This window comes from Haliaeetus albicilla, chromosome 20 (assembly GCF_947461875.1).
Source record: "Haliaeetus albicilla chromosome 20, bHalAlb1.1, whole genome shotgun sequence".
In the NCBI taxonomy this organism is placed as follows: domain Eukaryota; kingdom Metazoa; phylum Chordata; class Aves; order Accipitriformes; family Accipitridae; genus Haliaeetus; species Haliaeetus albicilla.
Window position 1 is genome coordinate 20,616,852 of NC_091502.1, and position 20,606 is coordinate 20,637,457.

The 20,606-nt window shown below is 39.6% G+C and overlaps 1 protein-coding gene and 1 long non-coding RNA gene across 40 annotated transcripts in view; one reads left to right on the forward strand and one right to left on the reverse strand.

The window, feature by feature from the left end:
* Positions 1 to 20,606, forward strand: part of LOC104318653 (uncharacterized) — a 541,518-nt gene that overhangs the window by 202,747 nt on the left and 318,165 nt on the right. The gene's annotated exons all lie outside the window — the stretch shown is intronic.
* Positions 1 to 20,606, reverse strand: part of DLG2 (discs large MAGUK scaffold protein 2) — a 1,018,165-nt gene that overhangs the window by 36,302 nt on the left and 961,257 nt on the right. For all 36 annotated transcript variants that reach the window (XM_069808461.1, XM_069808468.1, XM_069808464.1 and 33 more), the window contains one exon: positions 13,293 to 13,368. In XM_069808461.1, coding sequence (XP_069664562.1) covers positions 13,293 to 13,368 — 76 coding nt within the window. The remainder of the gene's footprint in view (positions 1 to 13,292; positions 13,369 to 20,606) is intronic.

The following is a 20,606-nucleotide window of genomic DNA, read 5'->3' on the forward strand; positions in this document are numbered from 1 at the left end:
TTGCACTATGATCTGTTTTGATAAGTGAGAATAAACTTTGGGTGAGAAGAAGCTCAGATGAAGATAACTCTGCTTGCTTAGTTTTCCCACGAAGCTGCAGGGAGATTTGGATCTTGGAAATCCAAAATGACAAAGTACAAGCCTGATTAAAAACTCCATTCTGTCTAGCTTCTACAGACAAGGGTAGTGTTGCTTAGTATTCATAAATATGAAATATTACTAATCTTTTTTTAAGACTGACTTAGTGCCACTTGTCAGCCAGCAACTCAATTTTAATTCCTAACAACAGTTAAAACCAACACCATCTACCAGGGGAACAGAAAGACTAACAGACTTTCAAGAAAGCATGTAAAAGTAGCATTGCCAATTCTGCAAACATGTATTTAACTTGGTGTGAGGTTCGAATCCCATTAAAAAGGGAGTACTCATCTGTGCTAATTTACATTGCGTCACTGTTGGCAGGATTGAAATGCCAATGTAAAAACCTTGTGTATGTGACGGCCAAGGTCATTTACAAATATCTGAAGGTTGTACATAAAGAGGGTGGGAAGGATTTGTTCAAGCAGCAACACTGAAATTAATAGTGTGAAAATAAGAAAGGGCAAAGCTCCTTGACAGTGAAATCAATTTGGATGTAGAATAATCTGCCCCGAGGGAAGTGGAAAAGCCTAGATCATTTTTCATATTTAAAACAAATCTGCTAATCTAAAGTACTATGGGGAATAACACTGCAGTGCTGGGAGAGAAAGAGGCAGTGAAGGGAAAGGAACTAAATAGTAAGGCTCTCCCAGTTCTAATGCCTGTGTTTCTGTGACGAGATGCTCACAGATCCAGCATCCCAGGGCTGTGCTGGGGTCCAGCGTGGGCTTTGACCTAGCCGGGTTCACTACCGTCACACGAGCAGTGTGAAGGTCTTCCTCTTCTTTCTCAAGGCCGCCTCTGGACTTAGAAAGTGTATTTGATGTTTGGCAATGTTGTCCCACATTTTCCTCTACTCTTTTTAATTGTTTTTTTTCCAAAAAGGAACTTTCCCTGTTAGAGCTGATGTATGCCATCAGCTACTGATCCCGCTAATAAATCTTAGCGCATGTGAATCTGTCTCCGCATCCTTTGTGCAACAATGATGACGAAAGAGCCTCAGAGATCAACAGTAACATTGGTGTGCGCTTGGCAAAGTTTTGGGACTGTCTGATTACTGGCCCAGACCCACAGATTATCCTACAGTGTACACTGTAGGACCTTTATCACCCTGATCTTCATTCCTCAGTTTTGATCAGATATTTTCTCATATCTTTTTCTTAACTCTGATTCCCAGTTGACTGCTGGTGCTTCTTTAGATCTGCAAATGGAACTGAGGGTTTTGGTCTCCTCTATGCAATCTTTTGAATTAATCTCCCTAATAAATAAAGCTGGAGAAGGTGTTAGTTAACTGTGCTAAAAAACCCAACTTGCTCCTTTATCATATTTTTTGTGGAATCATTTATTTGTGCAATCAAGTGCTGTGCACTTGACTTAGTGCAAGTGTAAACTACTGCATAAAATGGACCATTGCATAAAAAGAATAAGTTGCATAAAGACCTTTATTACTCTTATTTTGTGAAGTAGTAGTGGAGAAAGATTTACAATACCTACATGTCTTCAAACTACTGACTGAAAGATAACTGGAGCAGACTTATCTTTTGAACTGCCCTTTTGAGTTAAAGGAAGAGTGTTTGCACTCACAGGTGACTTGTAGCAGGCTGAATTATGGCAAAGATCTGGCTCAGGAGACAGTGAATCATACCAGGCTCATGGTTTTCATTTAAAACATTGATTTATTTAGGCCTTACAGCTAAAATTATTAAAAAATAAAGTCATGGGCAAACAAAAACAAAGTCAATCTTTAAGAGAGTGGTGTGAGGTTTGTGTAGGAGGTGATGTTCCTACATCTTCCAGTAATGCATCTCACACTATCAGTCTCACAGACGGGATATCAAATTAGATGGACTTTAGCTTTGACCCAGGTTGGCAGTTCCTGCGTCCCTATAACCTCCCAAACATGGCCTGTGAGTCACTAAGTCAAGCGTAACCGAACTGCCAGAAATATAGATGTGAAATATAGAGACTGTATCATCTTAATGAGTGCTAATGCTAACTCCACTCTTCTAGAGCTTTGTGGGAAACCTTACTAGAAGAAAATTTTGGTCTGATTCTAATTCTTTGACAATATCTACTGCCAGTGCTATACATTTTTCTTTTCAACCACTTTTCTTAGTAGAAAAGCCAAGTAACTATGACATTATCTATACATACATGCAAATTTCCTACCATTTAATTCAGGGCATTAGACAACGAGTTATAAAAATAGCACACACATGAAGTTAAACTCAGCACAAATTTCTGCTGGAACAGCTTAGAAGAAAAAGCAATTAACTCTCAGCTGCAAACTTTGGTATTTTACCTGTGCTAGCAAATTTTCACCGTGCTATATTTAATCTGCGACCAATTTAAACATTACACTACATATCTTTATGTCAGTGACTCTCTTAAACATTTCTCTTACCTAAGCAGGGATGGCACACACTTGTTGTGGGATAGAAAACACTGATACTGTAGTCCCTAACATTATGGCCACCTAAGAAACAATATTATCTTATAAATAAACTCCACACAATTATCAGTCTGAAGAAGCAGGAAAATTTATGAAATACATGTATTTAACTTGCTCATTAACTGAAGAAATGACTCCATCAGTATTTTCTTTTTTTTTAAACTGGAAAACAGTCCCAAAGATTTTTTACATTAGTATGGTTTTTAACTTGAAGAAAAACTTCTACCGGATTTTTAAAAGAAGGCTATGAAAACATTTCTTTGCTTCAGCTGAGTAAAAGCCTCAAATTTGATCTGACAGTATTTTTCACAGTTTCTAGAACTGTTTCACCTCTCTAAAAAACCAGGTTCCTTTAAGGCATGCCAGTTCCCTGCTAGAGACAGCACTGCTACCATGGCATAAATTAAAACTGAAGACTCACTTGTTTTCCTTTAGTTTCGACTGTGACCTGGGCCCAACAGGTGTTATTATTAAATTATTGCATGTCTTTGTGGAGTGCCTCAAGATATCCTGGAGCAACGAGACACTGTACAGTTAAATTTTCCTGGCTATGTGCTGTTTTATCACCTGAATTTCACTTGATTACTTCAGCACATGAGTGAACTAGATGCTGATGACAGCAGTATTTCTAATGTACCTTGCAGAAACGCTGAGCGAAATGTGTTCAGCTCAAGGGGAGCAGTCAGGGCAGCCAAATCATATGGGCTCAGGTCAAAACAGATTTGCAGCCAGCGTCCACTGCCTGGCACCAGCTCTAGCCCTCGTGAAACGTGAAGACAGGACTGGAGGACGTGAAAATGCATGAAAGAGCAAGAGCAGCTGGACAAATGAGACCCAGCTTTTCCTCCGGCATGGGGAGAAGATGTCTCCTCCAAGATAGAGGCTGCACGGGCAGGAATGATGCTGACATCTGATTCTTCCATGACACCCAATGCTACCCCCGTTTCTGAGGTCTTGCAGCCTTTGCCAGAACTTAAATCCAATAGAGAGAAAACCAGAAGCAAGACAGCAACAAAGCCAGATGGAGAAGAGCAATTTATTCCTCCTCCCTGCGCTGGGAAGTTTCGCACCAAAGCTCTGGAGAGTCTCTTCAGACCTACTAATACCCTATGCCTATAAAAAGGCCTTGTGCAGAAAATACCTCTGCTCAGCAATTTTCTTTTCATAATATGCAACAGCTTTTTTGACTTCTTATAAAGATCTATAAGAACGAGTTGGTGAGGAATTCTTGCAACATGATTTCATGTGACTTTTTTATCCTTGTCATTAATTTCCATTTTATGACAGAGGAAGTATTCTTGAATGATTGCTAACAACTAAATTCCAATATTGCAGAAACAATGGTTTTGTAAAAGATTTTCTGTCAATTAGTAATGGAGATGTAAAACCAGGAATTTTATGACATGAATGATTTCCAAAGCTTATTTTAAGTTGCACACATGAAAAATCGTTCTTATTCTCTGGTTACAGCAAAGCACATTTCAATCATTCTGAGACGGGGGAGTGTACAGTAAAATACTGATTCACAACTCTTGCAAATAAATGACATGCAGAATTATTTTCTATAAAAAGCTCAGTTCTGAGTAGAAGGGGGTTTTCTTGTCTGTAATTTTTCCACCTGTAGGTATACAAGCAAAGAAGTTCAGGAGCCTGCACTATCTCCACAGCAACAGCGTAATTTGTATTGACACCGCAGGAGCTATATGCTGGGCTGAGCAGAGGGCTTACCCCTATACATTTCTAGGTAGCTCTGCCTAATCTAGCCTAACCCAACCTGACCTAACCTAACCTATCCAAGTATTTATATTTTGCACTTGGCAAAGCGGTACCGGAGGACTATATTCAGCATATCTGCTACAAGTGCCTAGTATAGTCACTGCAACCACTAGCACAAAGATTAGTCCAAAAGAAATGGCTGAGATGTCTAAGTTAGGCTTTTAAACTGCACAGTTTAAATATGGCCCTGTGGTTCATAAAGTTTAGATTATCACGTCTGATCAAGACAGAGCAGGTAAGAACTGCAAATCCGTGTCGCACCATAGCCTTGGGAAGCACGGAAGGGCCATAACCCTGTCTCACTGTGCCTTGAAATAGCTGCTATGTTTTTAGAAGCTGCACCCAGTTACGGCTCACAGAAATGGGATTCACTGCATCTGGTTTTAAACATTTACCCCGTAGGTGCCTGGGGCGGAGGTAGTGACCCCAGGCTCCCTTTACAGTCAGTGATGGATTCATCACATCTCTTTTAGACAACAGTGGCAGGTTGGTGCTCTTGACCATGAAGAAAGGAAGAGCCGTTCACTTTGGGATTTTTGAGGTGGAGAAATATTAATTTAAGAGAGAGCAAATTCATATTAAAAAAATCAGCTAATGTTTTACAACATTTACAGAATTGTCCCAACATCACGTGTAAATAATATTTCTGCAGGAAGCCATGTTTCAGGCTTTCCAATTGTGCAGGTAAAATATTTCTGTGGCAGGTAAAAGGCAAGCTAGAACATTACGACCCATCTTTCTCTGCATGTGCTCCTTTGACATCTTCCAGAAGCTTATAAATAAATGCCTAACGGAAGCATATTTTAGCTAGGAATTCTCACTCTAAGCAAATTATTTTTAATATTAGTGGGTGTCCAATAATTGTCTGGCACTGAGACAATAAAACATTTTTGTTTTGGGCAAATTGCAATGTGTTTGTTAGAGTGTTATTGAAGAGTCATTTTGTTTACACAGCCGAGGCCACACTGTGAACCACTCTGGATGCTAAACGTTGCTAGGAATGCTAAAACATTATTAGGAACCAGATCAGATCAGAGTAGAAATACTCCTTTTTTCTTTGTTGAGGGCCTGCCTAAACCAAAGTTTCAATTCAAATATCTCTAAACTAGGGGACTGAATTCATATTCTAACTTTTTACTCTGGTTCATGTCTGCTATTTTTAATGTGACTGAAACAATATAACAGTTCTTAGCAAAAACCACATACTGGGGCTTAGCTCAGCTTCTACCACATTTAATGGGAAACCTCTTTGCCTTCAGCACGTTAGAAACACGATGTAAGGGAAGTAAAAGAGAATACTCAATTCAATTGATACTGCAAGTGGAAGTAGCACCAAGGAATGGAAAAAGATTTATAAACTAAAATTTAGTTACAAGCAAAGACTGACATTTTATTCCTAATGGTCAAAATTAATCAGAATTGGTAGTATAAGCCTTACAGGAAAAATGTTATCTTCTGCAGCCTACTGCTAGCAAATGCTGTTTGAATAGTCATAGGAAGGGCAAGCTAGAAAATTTTGGACCAAACTAAAGTGCTTTGATAGTCACAGAGCAAAGTAAACAGCAAGTTCATCCTGGTTGTTCACAATCTCGCCTGGGATCACATCGGTGGGACGTGTGTCTGCAGGACAAGTAGGTTCAAAAACTCCCGCAGCCCATGGTCCTTGCCAGGGCCACGCTGTCGGTTTGCCTGTGCCCTGCCTGGTGTCTTGCCCATCTCACCTCAACTTACTGACCTGGCTTGATTTTTGGACCCGACTCATCGCTAGGGAATTTCTGGGAGGCACAGGGCTGCGGTTGTTGCCACCAGACCGGCCGATCGTGCCCTGGGACTGCACCCCTTGTTGTGAGGCTGCTGTCCCCCTTGCGTCCCCGCGGAGCAGCCCTCTCCTGCTGCTCCCTGTCACCGTCAGTTTGCAGCCAGGTTATCGTCCTCCAGCTGCTATCGTGGGCAACCGAGAGCTGACTGCAGTTCACGCTGCCCCCTTTAATCCAGTGTCTTTAAAAATAGCGGTAAGTATAGAAATAGAATAGCAACACTGCAGCTGCATCGTTCACTGGCTGCTCCTTAAAAACTACAGTAGTGACAGGCTAGAAAAAACATAAAAGGGTTGGATTACGCAGGCAAGTGCACACAGGCAGATTGCTCCCAGGCACGTTGCTCCCAGGCATATGTACCTCCAGTTCCTGAAGATTACAGCTACACAAGTCATCATTTTTCTAAGCAATGGTCAGAACACCAGCTGGAGGCCAATTTATAGCTGAGCTGAGCACTTATTCCAGTAAGACCGCTCAGATTTCTTTGGAGAACACCCCACAGGCAGCCGTTCCCATTAAATAACAATGAGAAATTAGAAAGACTGGGAGAACAGAGAAAAGCCAGGCTAGATCAGTAAGGAGGGATAAATTTGGCTGAGATCAAGAATAAAGAATATTTAATTGTGTGTGAGTGCCTACGCCACCTTCACTAACCCTCCTCCGTATCATCCTTGCGGGTAGGTGTATGCTGCTTAATTTATGTTCAACCTCTTTTCTTCTTAGGAAATCACTCCACCTGTGATCCCACATGTTCTGGTGGTTGACACTTCCATTATCTTTTACTCGGCGTCTGTTGCTATTTTCTAATCACCAAATGTAGTGGGGGGGGAAAAAGGCAGAGGCCCCTCCTTTTCTCTTTTCATACACATACACATGGACAAATACACACCAGCATGGACAGAAATGCTATTCCCAGCCCCGTATCTCTCCTTTCACTACCATTTTGCTACCAACTAGAGGGAATTCAGAAAGCAAACATGATTAAGCAATCGAGTGGATTATTTTATAAGGAAAATGGAGGAGTCAATGACTGCAACTTTTGGGGCATGACAGAGAATCTACTCTCTGTCTGTGCAAAGTAACCCACTGGAGACTGTGTGTTACCAGGCTCTCCAAATCAGCAGCCAGCTCCACAATAAAGATGCAGGTTTTTGAACATGCTCAGCTTGTGGATTTTCTTCTACTTTCTATTATTGTCCCAGTACCAATCACTTTAGGAAATCCAGTCATTGTGTCAAATATTTTTAGAAGAGAAGTGCAAAGAAAAGTTGGTCAAAATACACTGAATATGATGAAAACTTTCTGATTATGGACTACAAAACAGTTTCTCCCTAGAAGTGGTGAAACTTTATACTTAGAAAACTTCAGCCTAGTAAAACACTGATGTTAGAAACAATCTTCAATAGGCAGTGAGAGAAGATAGATAGTCTAATACATCTTTATACTTTGTAATTTCTGAGAAGCAGGGATTCATTTGAGATTATCACCTTTTTCTCTGCATTGATACACCCAGATGTGCCACAGTGAACCACTAGCACAGACAGTGTACCTGAGATCAAGGCAGGTTCTGCTTGGTGAAGATGAAGACAAATAATCCAGTCTCCATATACATTGATAAGAGAAGAAATAGCAACAGGCTTAAACTGCAGCAGTTTAGCCATTTCTAATGATGAGGAGAGTTAAACACTGCAGTGGGCTGTTTGGGAATAATATGAAATTTCTGTTGTGGCAGGTCTTTAAGTAGAGATTAGATAAATCTGCGAGAGAGGAGGAAGGTACAGAAGACGCCCTCAGGGCAGGGATTGGACTCGGTGACCACCTGAGGTTCCTTACAGAACAGTTTTTCTCTGATTTGATGACTAGGGCTGAAAATACCATGATTTTCTACAGCATCAATTGTTTGGAAATAGGTGGGTTGGTGTTTTTTTGTTGTTGTTTTTTTTTTTTTCCAAATAATATGCTGTCAAAACGTGTCCTATGTATTGAGTCCTGACAGTGAGTGAATTTTGACATTTGGAGGAGAAGTGCATTGAGTACGTAGAGGGTTTTATTTACACCACAATACAGAATTTGCTATCTCAGTCAAGTTTAGCTTTTTCCTTTCATGCGTCAGTGCAGTGTTGCTAAAATGACAATAAAGCAGGAGGATGACCTTCCATTGCAGGCAGGGCTGTGGGATCTGTAAACAGAATCTGCTCATAAGAAATATTATTAAATGCTATCAAGCTTCTGACTGTCATAATAAATACATTCAGAGGCATCTGAAGGGGCAAGCTGAGTGCAGGGTAGGTGATCTGACTGGAATACGAAAAGAACCGTGGACGACAAGCTAACTGAATAGAAAAAAAAACCCCTAATGGATAGTGATGGAGCAATATGGTGTGGGTCGCAGCCCAGGACCTGCACTGCTGATGAGCAGCAGAGCTGCTGGGAGAGATTTTGGAGGGATGGGGCAGTCCCTTGTCTTGGCAGGCACCCCATCCCCATTTGGCACCCTGCTGAGCAGCCTCGCTAGGGCAGGCACCCATCTGCCAACGCATCCCCGTAATCACGGACCGAACACCTGCCATGCACCCCGACACACGCATTAAACACTGAGAGCTTGTGAGAGGCATGACATTTATTTCACTGGGAACTGAAATCGGGGATTTGTCCAAAAGACAATGTTCTGGAGTCACTGGCCAAATAGGTGTGAAATGAAAAGGCATATGGCATAAAAAACCAGTTCTCTGTATAAAATCAAGTTTTACCTACACATTATGCTTCACGATAGTGCAACACTCCTCTGGGAACAGGCAACATCCATGAATGTTAGAAAAAACAGTGAGATGTTGAAAAAGGTCTTTCCAAGAGCTACAGTTTCCACTACAAAAATATTTTCAAGAGACAGTCAAGAAGGAGTATATGATCTGACAGGGAGCAAAGCAAAAGAGATGCTATTTTTGCCTTCTGAAAGACTGGTTGTAATTACAACAGTTGAGAAAAAAAGCAGATTAGTGGCTCATCTCTTTTTCCTCTGTAATATTTCCATCATTGTTTGACATTCTTTTTGATTCAGTAAAAAATCTGAAAAGCCCTCGACCACTGTGGGTTTTAGGATTAGAAAAGGAAAGGCTATTTTTGTTCAGCCTGAAGCCTATGGTAGGGAGAATTACCACGAGTTCAGTATGCTGCTTTGGCAGATACATAACCCTGCTCACAGCTACTAACATATTCTCCTTCTGGTGCAAAGGTGAGAATCAGAGGATACTTGGGATATGATCTTGAGTTCAACATAGCATAAAACATACTTTTAAATTAAGTTTGTGCTCACATAACTCCTGTAGCTTCCTCCAGCATAAATATCAAACATATACCTTTGGGCTGCTCTATTTCGCATTGATTATCCATAGATCAGTGGGCCCCATAGGCTGAGACAGCAAATGCTTAGGAAATCGTACCTGTGTTATCTTATCTTCATTTATCTTTCTTGTGTTTGAAACTTTAAGGTAGCCAGTGTCCTGGAAACCTGCCCTTTGCTGCAGTAGCACGGAGCAGCCACAGGGAACCGGAGGGGTGGACTGGTTGCTTTGATACTCCAGCCACCTTCAGTAACAATTAGAAAAGCTGGTGAAGATCATTACTACAATTATATGAATGAAGCTAGAGACTGAACTTGGTCAACTCAACTGAAGCGCAGTCTTTGCCTGGTGAAATGAAGCTGTTTCTACCAGTATTTGTATTCTTTTCCTTATTGCACAGGTGTTAGCATCTCTAACTGGTTTGCTATCTTTAAAAATGTTAATAGGACCTAGGATTGTGATGATTGATGTCTCTGAACCTGAACAAATATGTTTCTTTTGGTCAAAATAAACAGAACATGAAAGAAAAGTAGCCCTATTGGGTTAAACCAGAGATCCAGTTAGCCCAGTAGCTTCTTCTGAAGTTGTCCAGTAGCAGATGTTTAAAAGAAAAAATAGAAGAAACATGATCCTTCCCATTTTATAACCTCTCTGCTTCTTGAAATCAACAATTAGTGTGTCCTGAGCTACATGACAAGAGTGCTAAAAGTTGTAATTGGATCCATTGCTTGCTAACTTCTCTAATTCCTTTTTAACTTATTTATTTTTTATACAATATCCTGTAATAATGAGCATCAGAATTTAATTATGCATTGTACAGAAAGGTACTATCTGTTGCCTGATTTAAACCTGAGACCAGAAGATTTCTCTGGAGCTCCCTAATTGTGATTCACATTCCCTGTTTTTGTATCCATCCCGATTTTGTAGACTTTAATTTCACAAGCCATGGACTGGAGGAGTCCAATGAAATGAATTAAAAGTGATACCAATATTCTAAATCACATTTTTAAAATATGCTGAACTAATTTTCTGCATGAGATAATGCACCCAAGTTTGGCTTGAAAAAGAGGAGCTTTTGGGCCTTTGAAAGGATTATCCTTTAGCTATCCCTGCTAACAGGTTTGTCAACTGTATTGCTGAGCTTTCTTAAACACCTTTTTAGTGAGACACAAAAAGCTGATCAGCTGCAAATATCACACCCTCTGTAATACTTTGTATCTTATCTTTGGATTTGGGATTAAAAATGAGGTATAAACAGATGAGAATGCATAAGACTTTTAAAACCTGGAGAATAACTAGACAGTTCATATTTTACAATCATAGTTAGCTCAAAGAGATTTTGGCATTATCTCATGAAACCTTTGCTATGGGTTATTAGCTCTTAATCATTGCTTCTATAGGGGAAGAAAGGAGTTGGGGCCAGCAAGATGATTCAGGTAAAATTGCAAGAGGATAACCCTTTTACCTGTGCCCCCCCCCCCCCCCCCCCCCCGGATTCTCTGTATTCAGTTAAATTTTGTTTAAAAAATGCTTCCATGCACATCTTGGGACCAAATTTAGAAATATCCGATGAAAAGCTATTGTCCCAATTTCATCTTTAGAGTAAATGAAGACAGTGCCACTTGCCCACACGGTCACGAATGTCTGAGCACAAAAGTGAAACAGACACACATAAGCCCATTCCTATCTGAATTTTAGCTTGATTTTGAAACAAAAGAGTTCTCCTGGGCCTACTGCAGCCTTGCGTATCTGGACTGAATTTCTTGCTGATTAAAAAAGTAAAGCATGCACTGTCAGACAGCTTACAATGCTTCTTTTTGAACACTGAAAGACTAAATGGAAATGCTGATCCCTAAAATGCACATACGTTGTATGTGCACACCTGTGCTCAAACACCTCCTTTTATGTGTTGATGCTTATTTTAACAGTCGACCCTTCTTCCTTTTATGCTCTTTCAAACACAAGCCTACATTATCTTTTCCCAAAAAGCCTTGAAATTGTGGGATTTTTTTTTTTAATAGGCAAAAGCAAATTTTAGCAAATACTAACAATAGAAAGTGTACTCCCAAATGGGTACAACGGTCATGGTCTGTAATTACGCAATTTCCTAAACACTGAAAAAACATTGACGTGAGTGGCTGGAAGATTAATGTTACACTGATGACAAAAATGGAAAAACAATTTGGGGAATCAAGAGGTAATTAAATTCTTGACAGACTCACTTGAATAAGGACCATTAGCTACATGAATGAATTATTCCCTGGAGGCTTTGATTATATACAGGAAATAGACATTAAACAAGTACTTTCATTGGCAATATAAAGCTTATTATCTCCCAAAATAAATGACAACATGAGAGTGGTCATTTCAAACTAAAAAATGGAGTTTTGACTCCTGAAGGAATGCAATGGGATGAATAAGTCCTTTCACGATGCAGTTTGTTATATATTTTATACCAAGTTATCTGCATGTGCAAATAATGTGCAGAGGCTGAACTCTGATTCTATGTACCTTGTAAATCTGGTTTCAGTCAGTGCAATTATTCTGCATTTGCACTGAACTCGGGAACTGTTCTGTAGAGCAGTAACAGGGAAGTATTCTCAAGTATGAAATATTACCTTGCTGACACGTAGAGACTTGGGACCCACTGCGCTAGGAACTGCATGTTCATAGCAAGAGGAACTCCTTACCCTGCTAATTTGAGTGAAAGGACAGAATAAACTGGGATAAGGGAAGTATTATTATTCCCATTACAGTGGGAAACTGAAGAAAGAAGAGATTAAGAATGAGAATTTCAAACTAGGCAGAGGACCACAGGAACGGTGGGTCTGGAAGGGACCTGCTGAACCATTTGGTTTTGTCCCTTGCTAGCATCTACCTACGGCTGTGTCCTCTCACCACCTGGTTTTGACCCTGCCCTGTGTTTTCTGCAGCCAAACAGGACTTTTTGCCGATGGTTTCTGAAGCTCTGTCTCTTGGTTTGCTCTCAGAAGTCAGGACCGTTTTCAAAAATAAATCCCTGCAAACGTAACGTCAAGCATTCACTAGTGCTACAAATGCAAGCTACGCTTCAGCAGAAAAAATATACCTCAACAGCCAGGACTGTGGGCATTTCTCATGCTATAACTCTTGCTAGCCAGACGGCAACGCACAGGATATTAGACATCAGGCTAGTGAGAACTGTTGACTGTTGGGCACAATAAAGCAATGCTGCAGAGCGGTAACAGCAGGAAGGCTGTTCTGTCCCGATAGCGCTGGTGGAAGGGATCTCGCCTGTTTTGTGTTGGCTGGCCCGTCGTGCCTGCTGTGAAACACACCTGTGTTCAATGTCTGTCACAACTGTCAAAGCAGAACATCCGAAACCTAAATTTTGCATCCAGGACTCTTTAACATTCAGCCTTTTGTTTGAGATTTAACAGCTTTTGAAGCCAGGGAATTTACACTTCATGCCCTATTTCATTTAACAATTATCCATCTGCACTGGGTTTTAATGTCTGTTCTTCGCTATCCATCATTTAACTACAACCGCAGCTATCACAGAATGCTCTTTATTTTCTTAGTATCTTCCAATTAGGAGGCACTGTCAGTCAGCATTATTATAAAAAGAATTATTTAGAAGATTATATCATACAATACTCCTGTCCATATTTCACTATACTCCAGGTCTTGGTTGCAACAATCTAAATATTCCTTACGTTGCCAAAATTTTCTCTACTCTGAAACATATAAAACAAAGTGCAGTTTCAAAAGGTTTCACTATTTACGTACCCCTTTTGCATCAATTACACCAGGTTTTGCGTTGAATTTCACCGTCTTCAAACGTGCACGCTCCTTTCTTTCAACTCTGAGGAAAAGCAAACACAAATAAACACATGTTGATTATAGCAGCGTTTCGTACATGTTTGATATCTGATCTCCCAAGACCATTGGTGGCTTACTATGCATAAAGTGAGCATTTAAGGCAAATTTTATAAATTGTAAAGAGTGAGATGTCAGGTCACTTCCTCAGCCAAGCAGCAGTTTTCTGGCAAACACAGGACTGGATTCGAGGAGCCTTGGCTGCCCTACGCCAGCAGAACAGCACCCTCTCCCAACACACGTGGGAGTGTGGGAAAAGCACATTAAGGACAGATTTACCCTCTCTAATTTAAGCTGTCCAAAAATCAGGCAACATTTAGAGTTCTTCTGTGGTCAGAGGAATGAAATAAGGACAGAAAAAGAGTAAGCTGTTCACCTCAGTGCTTTCAGATGTGCACTTCACGATGGAGTAAATTTTAGATCATGCAAATACGGTAAAGTGAATCCCACAATTTCTGAATCTATTTTTTAAAAAACCCCATGTTTTCAGACTAATGAACTGCTTAAAAAATACCTTAAAAATTACTAAAAAATAGCTTACAAAACAGCATGTGACCACAGCAGTCGTGAACAGTGTCTATGCTCATGGCAAATACAAAGTAAAAAGGATGAAGTTTCAACACGATGGGTTGCGAAGATGTAAGAAATTGCAGTTGTTGGAAAGGAGAGTCTTGCTCCTTTTCCCTCCCACTGCCTCAGTTCCCATTGCTCCCAGCAGAGCCCCTCGTTGCTGCCTTCTCCGCAGCAGAAAAGTAACAGAGTAATAAAAGTGAATAGGTTGTAATGGTTTTAAAGAGTTAATCAGCCGACTGAGATGATCCAGGCTGGAAGAGGGGAAGAGCTTCAGAGCAACCTTTGCCTTGAATCTCCAAGAAAAACAGCGAATTTCTTATTAACCTGAGTTTGAGGGAGGTACCTAGAAGCTTTCCAGGGGCCAGTGTGTTATTGGACAATTCTTAACAAATGTGTTAGGTATTCTAAGTTTTCTCAAATTGCCTCAAACCCATAAACCAACATTCACCATGCACACACAGTCAGTCTGCCCATAGCTTTGCAGAGCCACTTGCACATGGTCACTGTTTAAATCTTAGGTTCTGCAAAACTGACTTTACAATACCATAGATTTTTAAGGGTCTTGCCCTCAGCTTGACTGAAGTAATTTTGAATATGGTATCACTGGAAAGTTTTTCTTGTTTTAAAAACCTTATTTACAAATGAATTTCAAATTTATCTTCTGAAAGATGGAGGCATGCTATTTGTTAGAATATTCACGTGCAGAGAAACTTTCTTGAGGTTTTGATCACTTAAAACTACAGTTTTGCCAAAAAAGAGCATTTCTGAGGAGATGTAGAAATGCCTAGGGGCAGAAGAGCTATTTTCAGCCACTCTAAAAAGCTGTGAATTGGGTGGGTGGTCTTATTTAAACCATGCCCTCCACAAACATCTGCAAGCAGATAGAAGGCAAAGAATTTATTTTTCTGACTCATTTCAGTGAAGCCCTCATTGCGAGTGGCTGAGTTCTGAAAACAAAGATGGGCAGGTTCACACTACCAAATAGTGTGGCCAAATAGGAAAGGACACAAACTATACATTTCGGGTTTTTCTTCTTTGGGCTAGTTCTAGTCTGGCCCCATGAACTGACCACCCGTTAGCAGGTGGGTGCATTGGGTGCGCTCATCCTCACGATCAGTTTAATACAAACAAATCTAGTATGTGTTCACCAAGACTGCCCCATGAGATGAACCAAAGGACAGAAAGAGAGGGCAAAAAGGACATTTGCTTTGAAAGCTCAATCCTGGTCTGAAAAACCAGAGCATACAGCCCCTGTAAGCCCATCTCCTGCGACCTGAGAGCCCAAACTGCAGTGGTATGACCCAAAATGTGGCTTAGTCTGTACAATTCTGGTATTTATATATTTAAAGAAAGTTGAAGTGCTCCAATTAAAAGCCTCAAAAGTTATTTGATCCTGATAGCCGTAGCTTCAATAAACACAGCTTGAGAGAGGAGTTGTTATATTGTATATGCAATGCTTTCAGAGTGAGAAAATACTGAGATCTAAAAAATTCTCTTTGGGAGAGAAACACATATCAAAATCATTGGCAACGAGCTGATGCCAAACAAATTAATTCTAAAGAAAACACAGACAGTTTTACTTTTTAATGCTTAATATCTTTAGCCACCAAAATAATATAGAAGAGGAATGTGTGGCATCTTTATCCATTTGTATCTTAGAATCAAGACTGGACAAACAGAAGTTACAGTCCTCAGTACAGAGGGAAAAAAGAGACACACAAGGCATTTGTAAAGGACATCGCACTAGAAAATTCAGTGTTTCTGTTCCTAAATATTATGGATCAATATCCTGATTTCCAATATTCAATGAATGAGCATTATTTTAAAAACATGTCAGTAAAACTTAAAATCTATTAGCATACTGAAATATATGTGGTAAATATTTTACCTGTGGGAAAACTGTATACCCTTAGTGTATTTGGAAAGTTCACCATTATTGCAAGATTTACATATGTTGTATATTTAAACTTTTAACACAGTATGCTTAAGTAATAATGCCAGGAATTAAAAAAACTATATCTAAGAAGGGGTGAGCTATCCCCTAAATAAAATCAACCCCTAAGACAACCAGGTGCAGAGAGAGAAATCTAAAGAAAGGAAGAAGCTATTCATGTCCTTACTCACCTTGACTAATATGGTCATTACTGTAAAAGTGACATTTACTACCTTTGCAAAATCATCTACAGAATCTATAATCTACTGGCCCAAGCAAAAAAATCTGATCATCTACCTATAATTGAAACAGTAACTCTATTTGTCTAGGATTAGGAATTGCTCTAGGAAATCTAAGTTGAATACTGCAAAGCTAGCTTATAAGAGCTCGATATTGTATTTTTATTAGACAATAAATAGCTGGTAAAGAAGTGAGGTTTATTATATCCTCCAAACTGGTCCACATATGACCCTTTTTCTAACTTTCAGTTTCCCACAAATGACATTAGAATACATTCCTGCAAATCTCTTGATTTCAAGTATGGATAGTAAGAATACCTAGTTTCTGAGAATTATTTTTTAAAATACAAACTCTTTTGATAGAATGATAATTAACACAACATGTTTCCTTCTGTCTGAGTGGGCTTATATATTTCCTACTGAAACACAGCAAATGTTGGTTACTATAGTTACAGTTTAAATTTAGAATAAATGCATTTCTCTGTAAGTGTGGAATATTCATATGGAAACAGTGCAAATGCAGCTTTCAAATTAAATCTATGTTATTAAAAACACATGAACAGTCTCAAACTTAAACTGGCAGATGAAGTCCCTTGGTAGTATTGGTAAGAAATGAAGACTTGAGGCTGTGTAATTGCCTAAATAGGATGGATGCCTTCTGAGAAAATAATTAGCTCAAATGAACACAGCATTCCGCTTATTAATCTGTGTTAACATTTAAACTCATTCCAGTCCTGTCTAACTTCCGAAAACATCTGCTTTTAACTTCATTTCATATTCACTGCATAAAGAAATTTGGAAATTAACCCTGAAGAGTGGATCTTATTTATGAAATTCATCATAATTGCATTAACAGCCACGGAGGCATCGCTGCTTTCTACAGGCATAGCAGACAGTTGAGGAGCTACAGAAACATTCTGCACTGCTTTGAGAAGTATATAAATAATGTCATTAAGTGCCATTAATCCTCCAGGCAAACATACCAACAACGTTCATACATGCTCAGCATGCCTGCTGAATATTACAAACATTTCATAATCTGTTACTGTGTTAAGGACAGCACACAGTGTTGCCTCCCATTACAATTTTCCTGACACCTTCCACAATAAAACTGTTCTCGGTTACTTATAATTTAGCTGAACTGTAAACCTCCAAGCTGAAATTTCGTGTGTCTCAGGGCAATTACATTGCTGTTGCTGCCCGAAGTGTCAATGAAATGGGTTAGATCTTGAAGAAAGGCTAGGATAAAAGAAATGGTTTTGCCCAGTTTATAATATACTCTTAAAGCACTTCAGCTCAGGTGCTCTACTGCCTTCATGTCTGGGACTTGAAATGTGGCAGTAGGTTGCTCTGGTATCAGGAATATACCTCTCTCTTTCCTGAAGGAATCAACCCAATATCTGAATGTTGGAAAAGCTTTGGTTTTCACATGCTTTGGAGAACTCTGTTAGCATTTAGCTCGGTTCTCCAAAGATTTTGTCTTTGTTGAGGTGGTCAGGGTACAGGACTGCAGTGAACTAAGATGTTCCCATAATTTCTTATCTGAGCTACCGGGACACTTTTGCCATAGACAGAGCTAAAAAGGTAACTAAAATGAGGGCGATAAAAAGTATATAATATCAGTTCTTTGAGCATCATTGATCCAGCTCTTAGAAAATACATCTTAATTATTATTTAGAAGGAACTCTAATTCAAGCACTTTTAGTACTTTTTTGAATCTTCATTTTTGCAATTGCTACATTTAAAGAAAAATAAACTTTACCCCCTTTTTCGCAAAGACAAATGGAGTTTAGGCACAAAAAGCCTTTTGCAGCAGCTGACACTGTGAATGCCTAAATAGCACATGAGTGTAAATTCTTTACATTGCTTTAGCTGACAACAAACCTACCATCCCTTGGACAACATATTGATCAGTCAGCTGAGGAAATTGCTTTTAAAGGAAGAAATGTTTCACTTCAAACTGTATCCATTTTTCATTCACCACTGCAGCACAAAGCAGGATAACAGGGAGGGGTTGTACAAAAAATGAAGTGAAGGGGGAGGATTCCCATCTGCAAAATTTGCAGAGGCCCATGCCCCTTTCTAATTATAGATCTTCTTGGTAGAGCTATGCCTAAGGGATGGAGGAAAGCACAGATACGATTTCCAAAACTACTTTGTGGTTCAAGTCCCATTTTCACTGAAACTCAATGAGATTTCCAGAAATGCTCAAAGACACCTACATCCAGCATTCAATTGTGACTTGGGAGCTGAAATGCTCTGAGCCCCATGTGGAGACAGCATCGCCTTGCACAACTGATGGGGATTTCACTTCCAGCTTTCCACCCGCTCTCCAAGAGTAGCTCCCTGCAGACATACTGCTTGTGCACAGGGAAATGGTCTAAGGCCGTCTGAGATCTGGGACAGTTGGAGTATATCCTGTATACTCATTTTGTCTCGAAATCTTTCTTGGTAGTAGACACCTCATGGCCCTTTTTTCAAAAATGGTCAGGATTCATTGTCCTCTTCCCATGTAAAGCTAAAGAAGTGGAGAGGTACATTGAAAATATATCTCTGCCTTCAGTGTTTCCTCACAAGCAAGCTCAAGACTTCAGTTCTTTGGGATGCTATTCTCTCCCTACTCCTCTTCTAAGGAACTTATTACTGGGATGCAACACTCACTGCACTGCAATGTCTATCTGCTTTTGTGTTTCTGGGCATATGTAGCTGTTGAAAATGAGCCTCTGGGATTTTTCAAAATCAGACTTTCAGTTCTTCGTGTACACTGCAAACAAGAAGAAATCAAGCATAACTCAACCAGACATGAACTGTGATCCTCCATTGTTGGGGGTTAATGGACCTCTGGGAATTTTGTCAGTGCCTTTCTAAAAGCACTAATCAGTCTTCACAGCGGAGATGTAAAATATCAAGTGAGACATGCTTTAAACTTCAATAACAGCATTCGCCACTGATGTAGAATACAGATGCAAATTGCAAACTGGTGTCGAGAATCAAATAAAATGGTTACAGTAGCCTAACTTGCACAGACTTGGCACTGAGGTGTTCTGCAGAACAAAAGCTATTTCCAAATCCAGCATGAGAACTGTAGTAAGGGGAGTTATCAAGTAGAAGAATGCAATGTAAAATGGATACTTGAAAGACCTTGCTATATTTTACATCTTTGTTAACGTGTTTCTTCTTGTCCTGCTTTGCCATTTCCAGGTCATCCACATTATATTTATTTTGTCTACTCATCAAGTGAAAGATAAGTGAAAATCTGTATTACTATTTATAGTCCAAATATGTAGACTCAGTCCATAGTTTTTTATTGTTTCCATTCTCTGCCCTGCTTAGTTTTGTTTATGTGAGGTCTGGAGCTTGCCAATAGATTCCCATTCTCAAAATTATTTTTGAGCGTTCCTGAAGTGGTATTTTTGCAACAGAACATGTATTTTTCAGTAGGAGAGAACATGCTCTCGTTCAGCTCTCCATCTTCAGTGACTTGCTTATAGAGAGCAGTTTAGCACCTGGTCAATATTTTATGAAAAAAGCAGACCTAATGCCATTAGGAAGTGAATTCTCATAAAATTGTAGAACAACCTTATTCTGTTTAAAAGCTAAGGGCTATTTTCCTTCAGCATAAAAGTTTCCCATCATTGCAAGAGAACAGGAAGAGGTTTATACATACACATACATATCAATTTTACTCCATACTTATTTTTTCCAATTAGATTAGTAAGTATAGTCTGGTAACTTATTTTAGTAACGTGATTATGCCATTTTAAAAAGTTTTATCATCTAAGGATTAAAGTCTTAAGGGATGTTTAGAAAGGTAGACAATTTATAGGAAACCATTAAAAATAAAACTCACTTGAGTGGATAAACATGCCCTTTTGCCAAGCTGAGCAGAATAACAAATTTAAGTTGGCTTTTTGCCCACAGGGACTTCTGTGCTGGGAAAAACTCTGTTCCTTATCCTCAAATGTTTGTGAAACATTGTTTTTTATGTACTTTCCTCCCCATTTTGCTCTGAAAGGAGAGTGTGGTTACATGTATTTGTGGGGAGACTGTTGTCTGAGAACACAAATATTGGGCTAGTACCATCATACACCTTCAGCTGGTTAATAACAGAGATACAAGTTGCATAACATTTTGCAGTCAGATGTACTTAAGCTACCTGAAAATGGATATCTCAGAGTGATGTCCAGTCTGTGAGCAGTTTTGTGACTGCACATCTTAAAGACAACAGAAAGATTAGTGTAAATATTTTAATGTTTTAGGACCAAATCCTCATTGGCTACAGTGGGAGCATTTACGCTCGGCCATTCTGGGGCAATCTATGTGAAATCACAGACTAAATTACTTTCAGACCCACTGACCCAAGTGAAGCAGATAGACACTCGTCATAGAAAATGCTGAAGCTTGACATTCACGGAGTGGGAGGTTGCTGTTGTGTAGGGCTTGCAATGCAGGAGCTTTTCTGTGTGCACAGACTCAGCA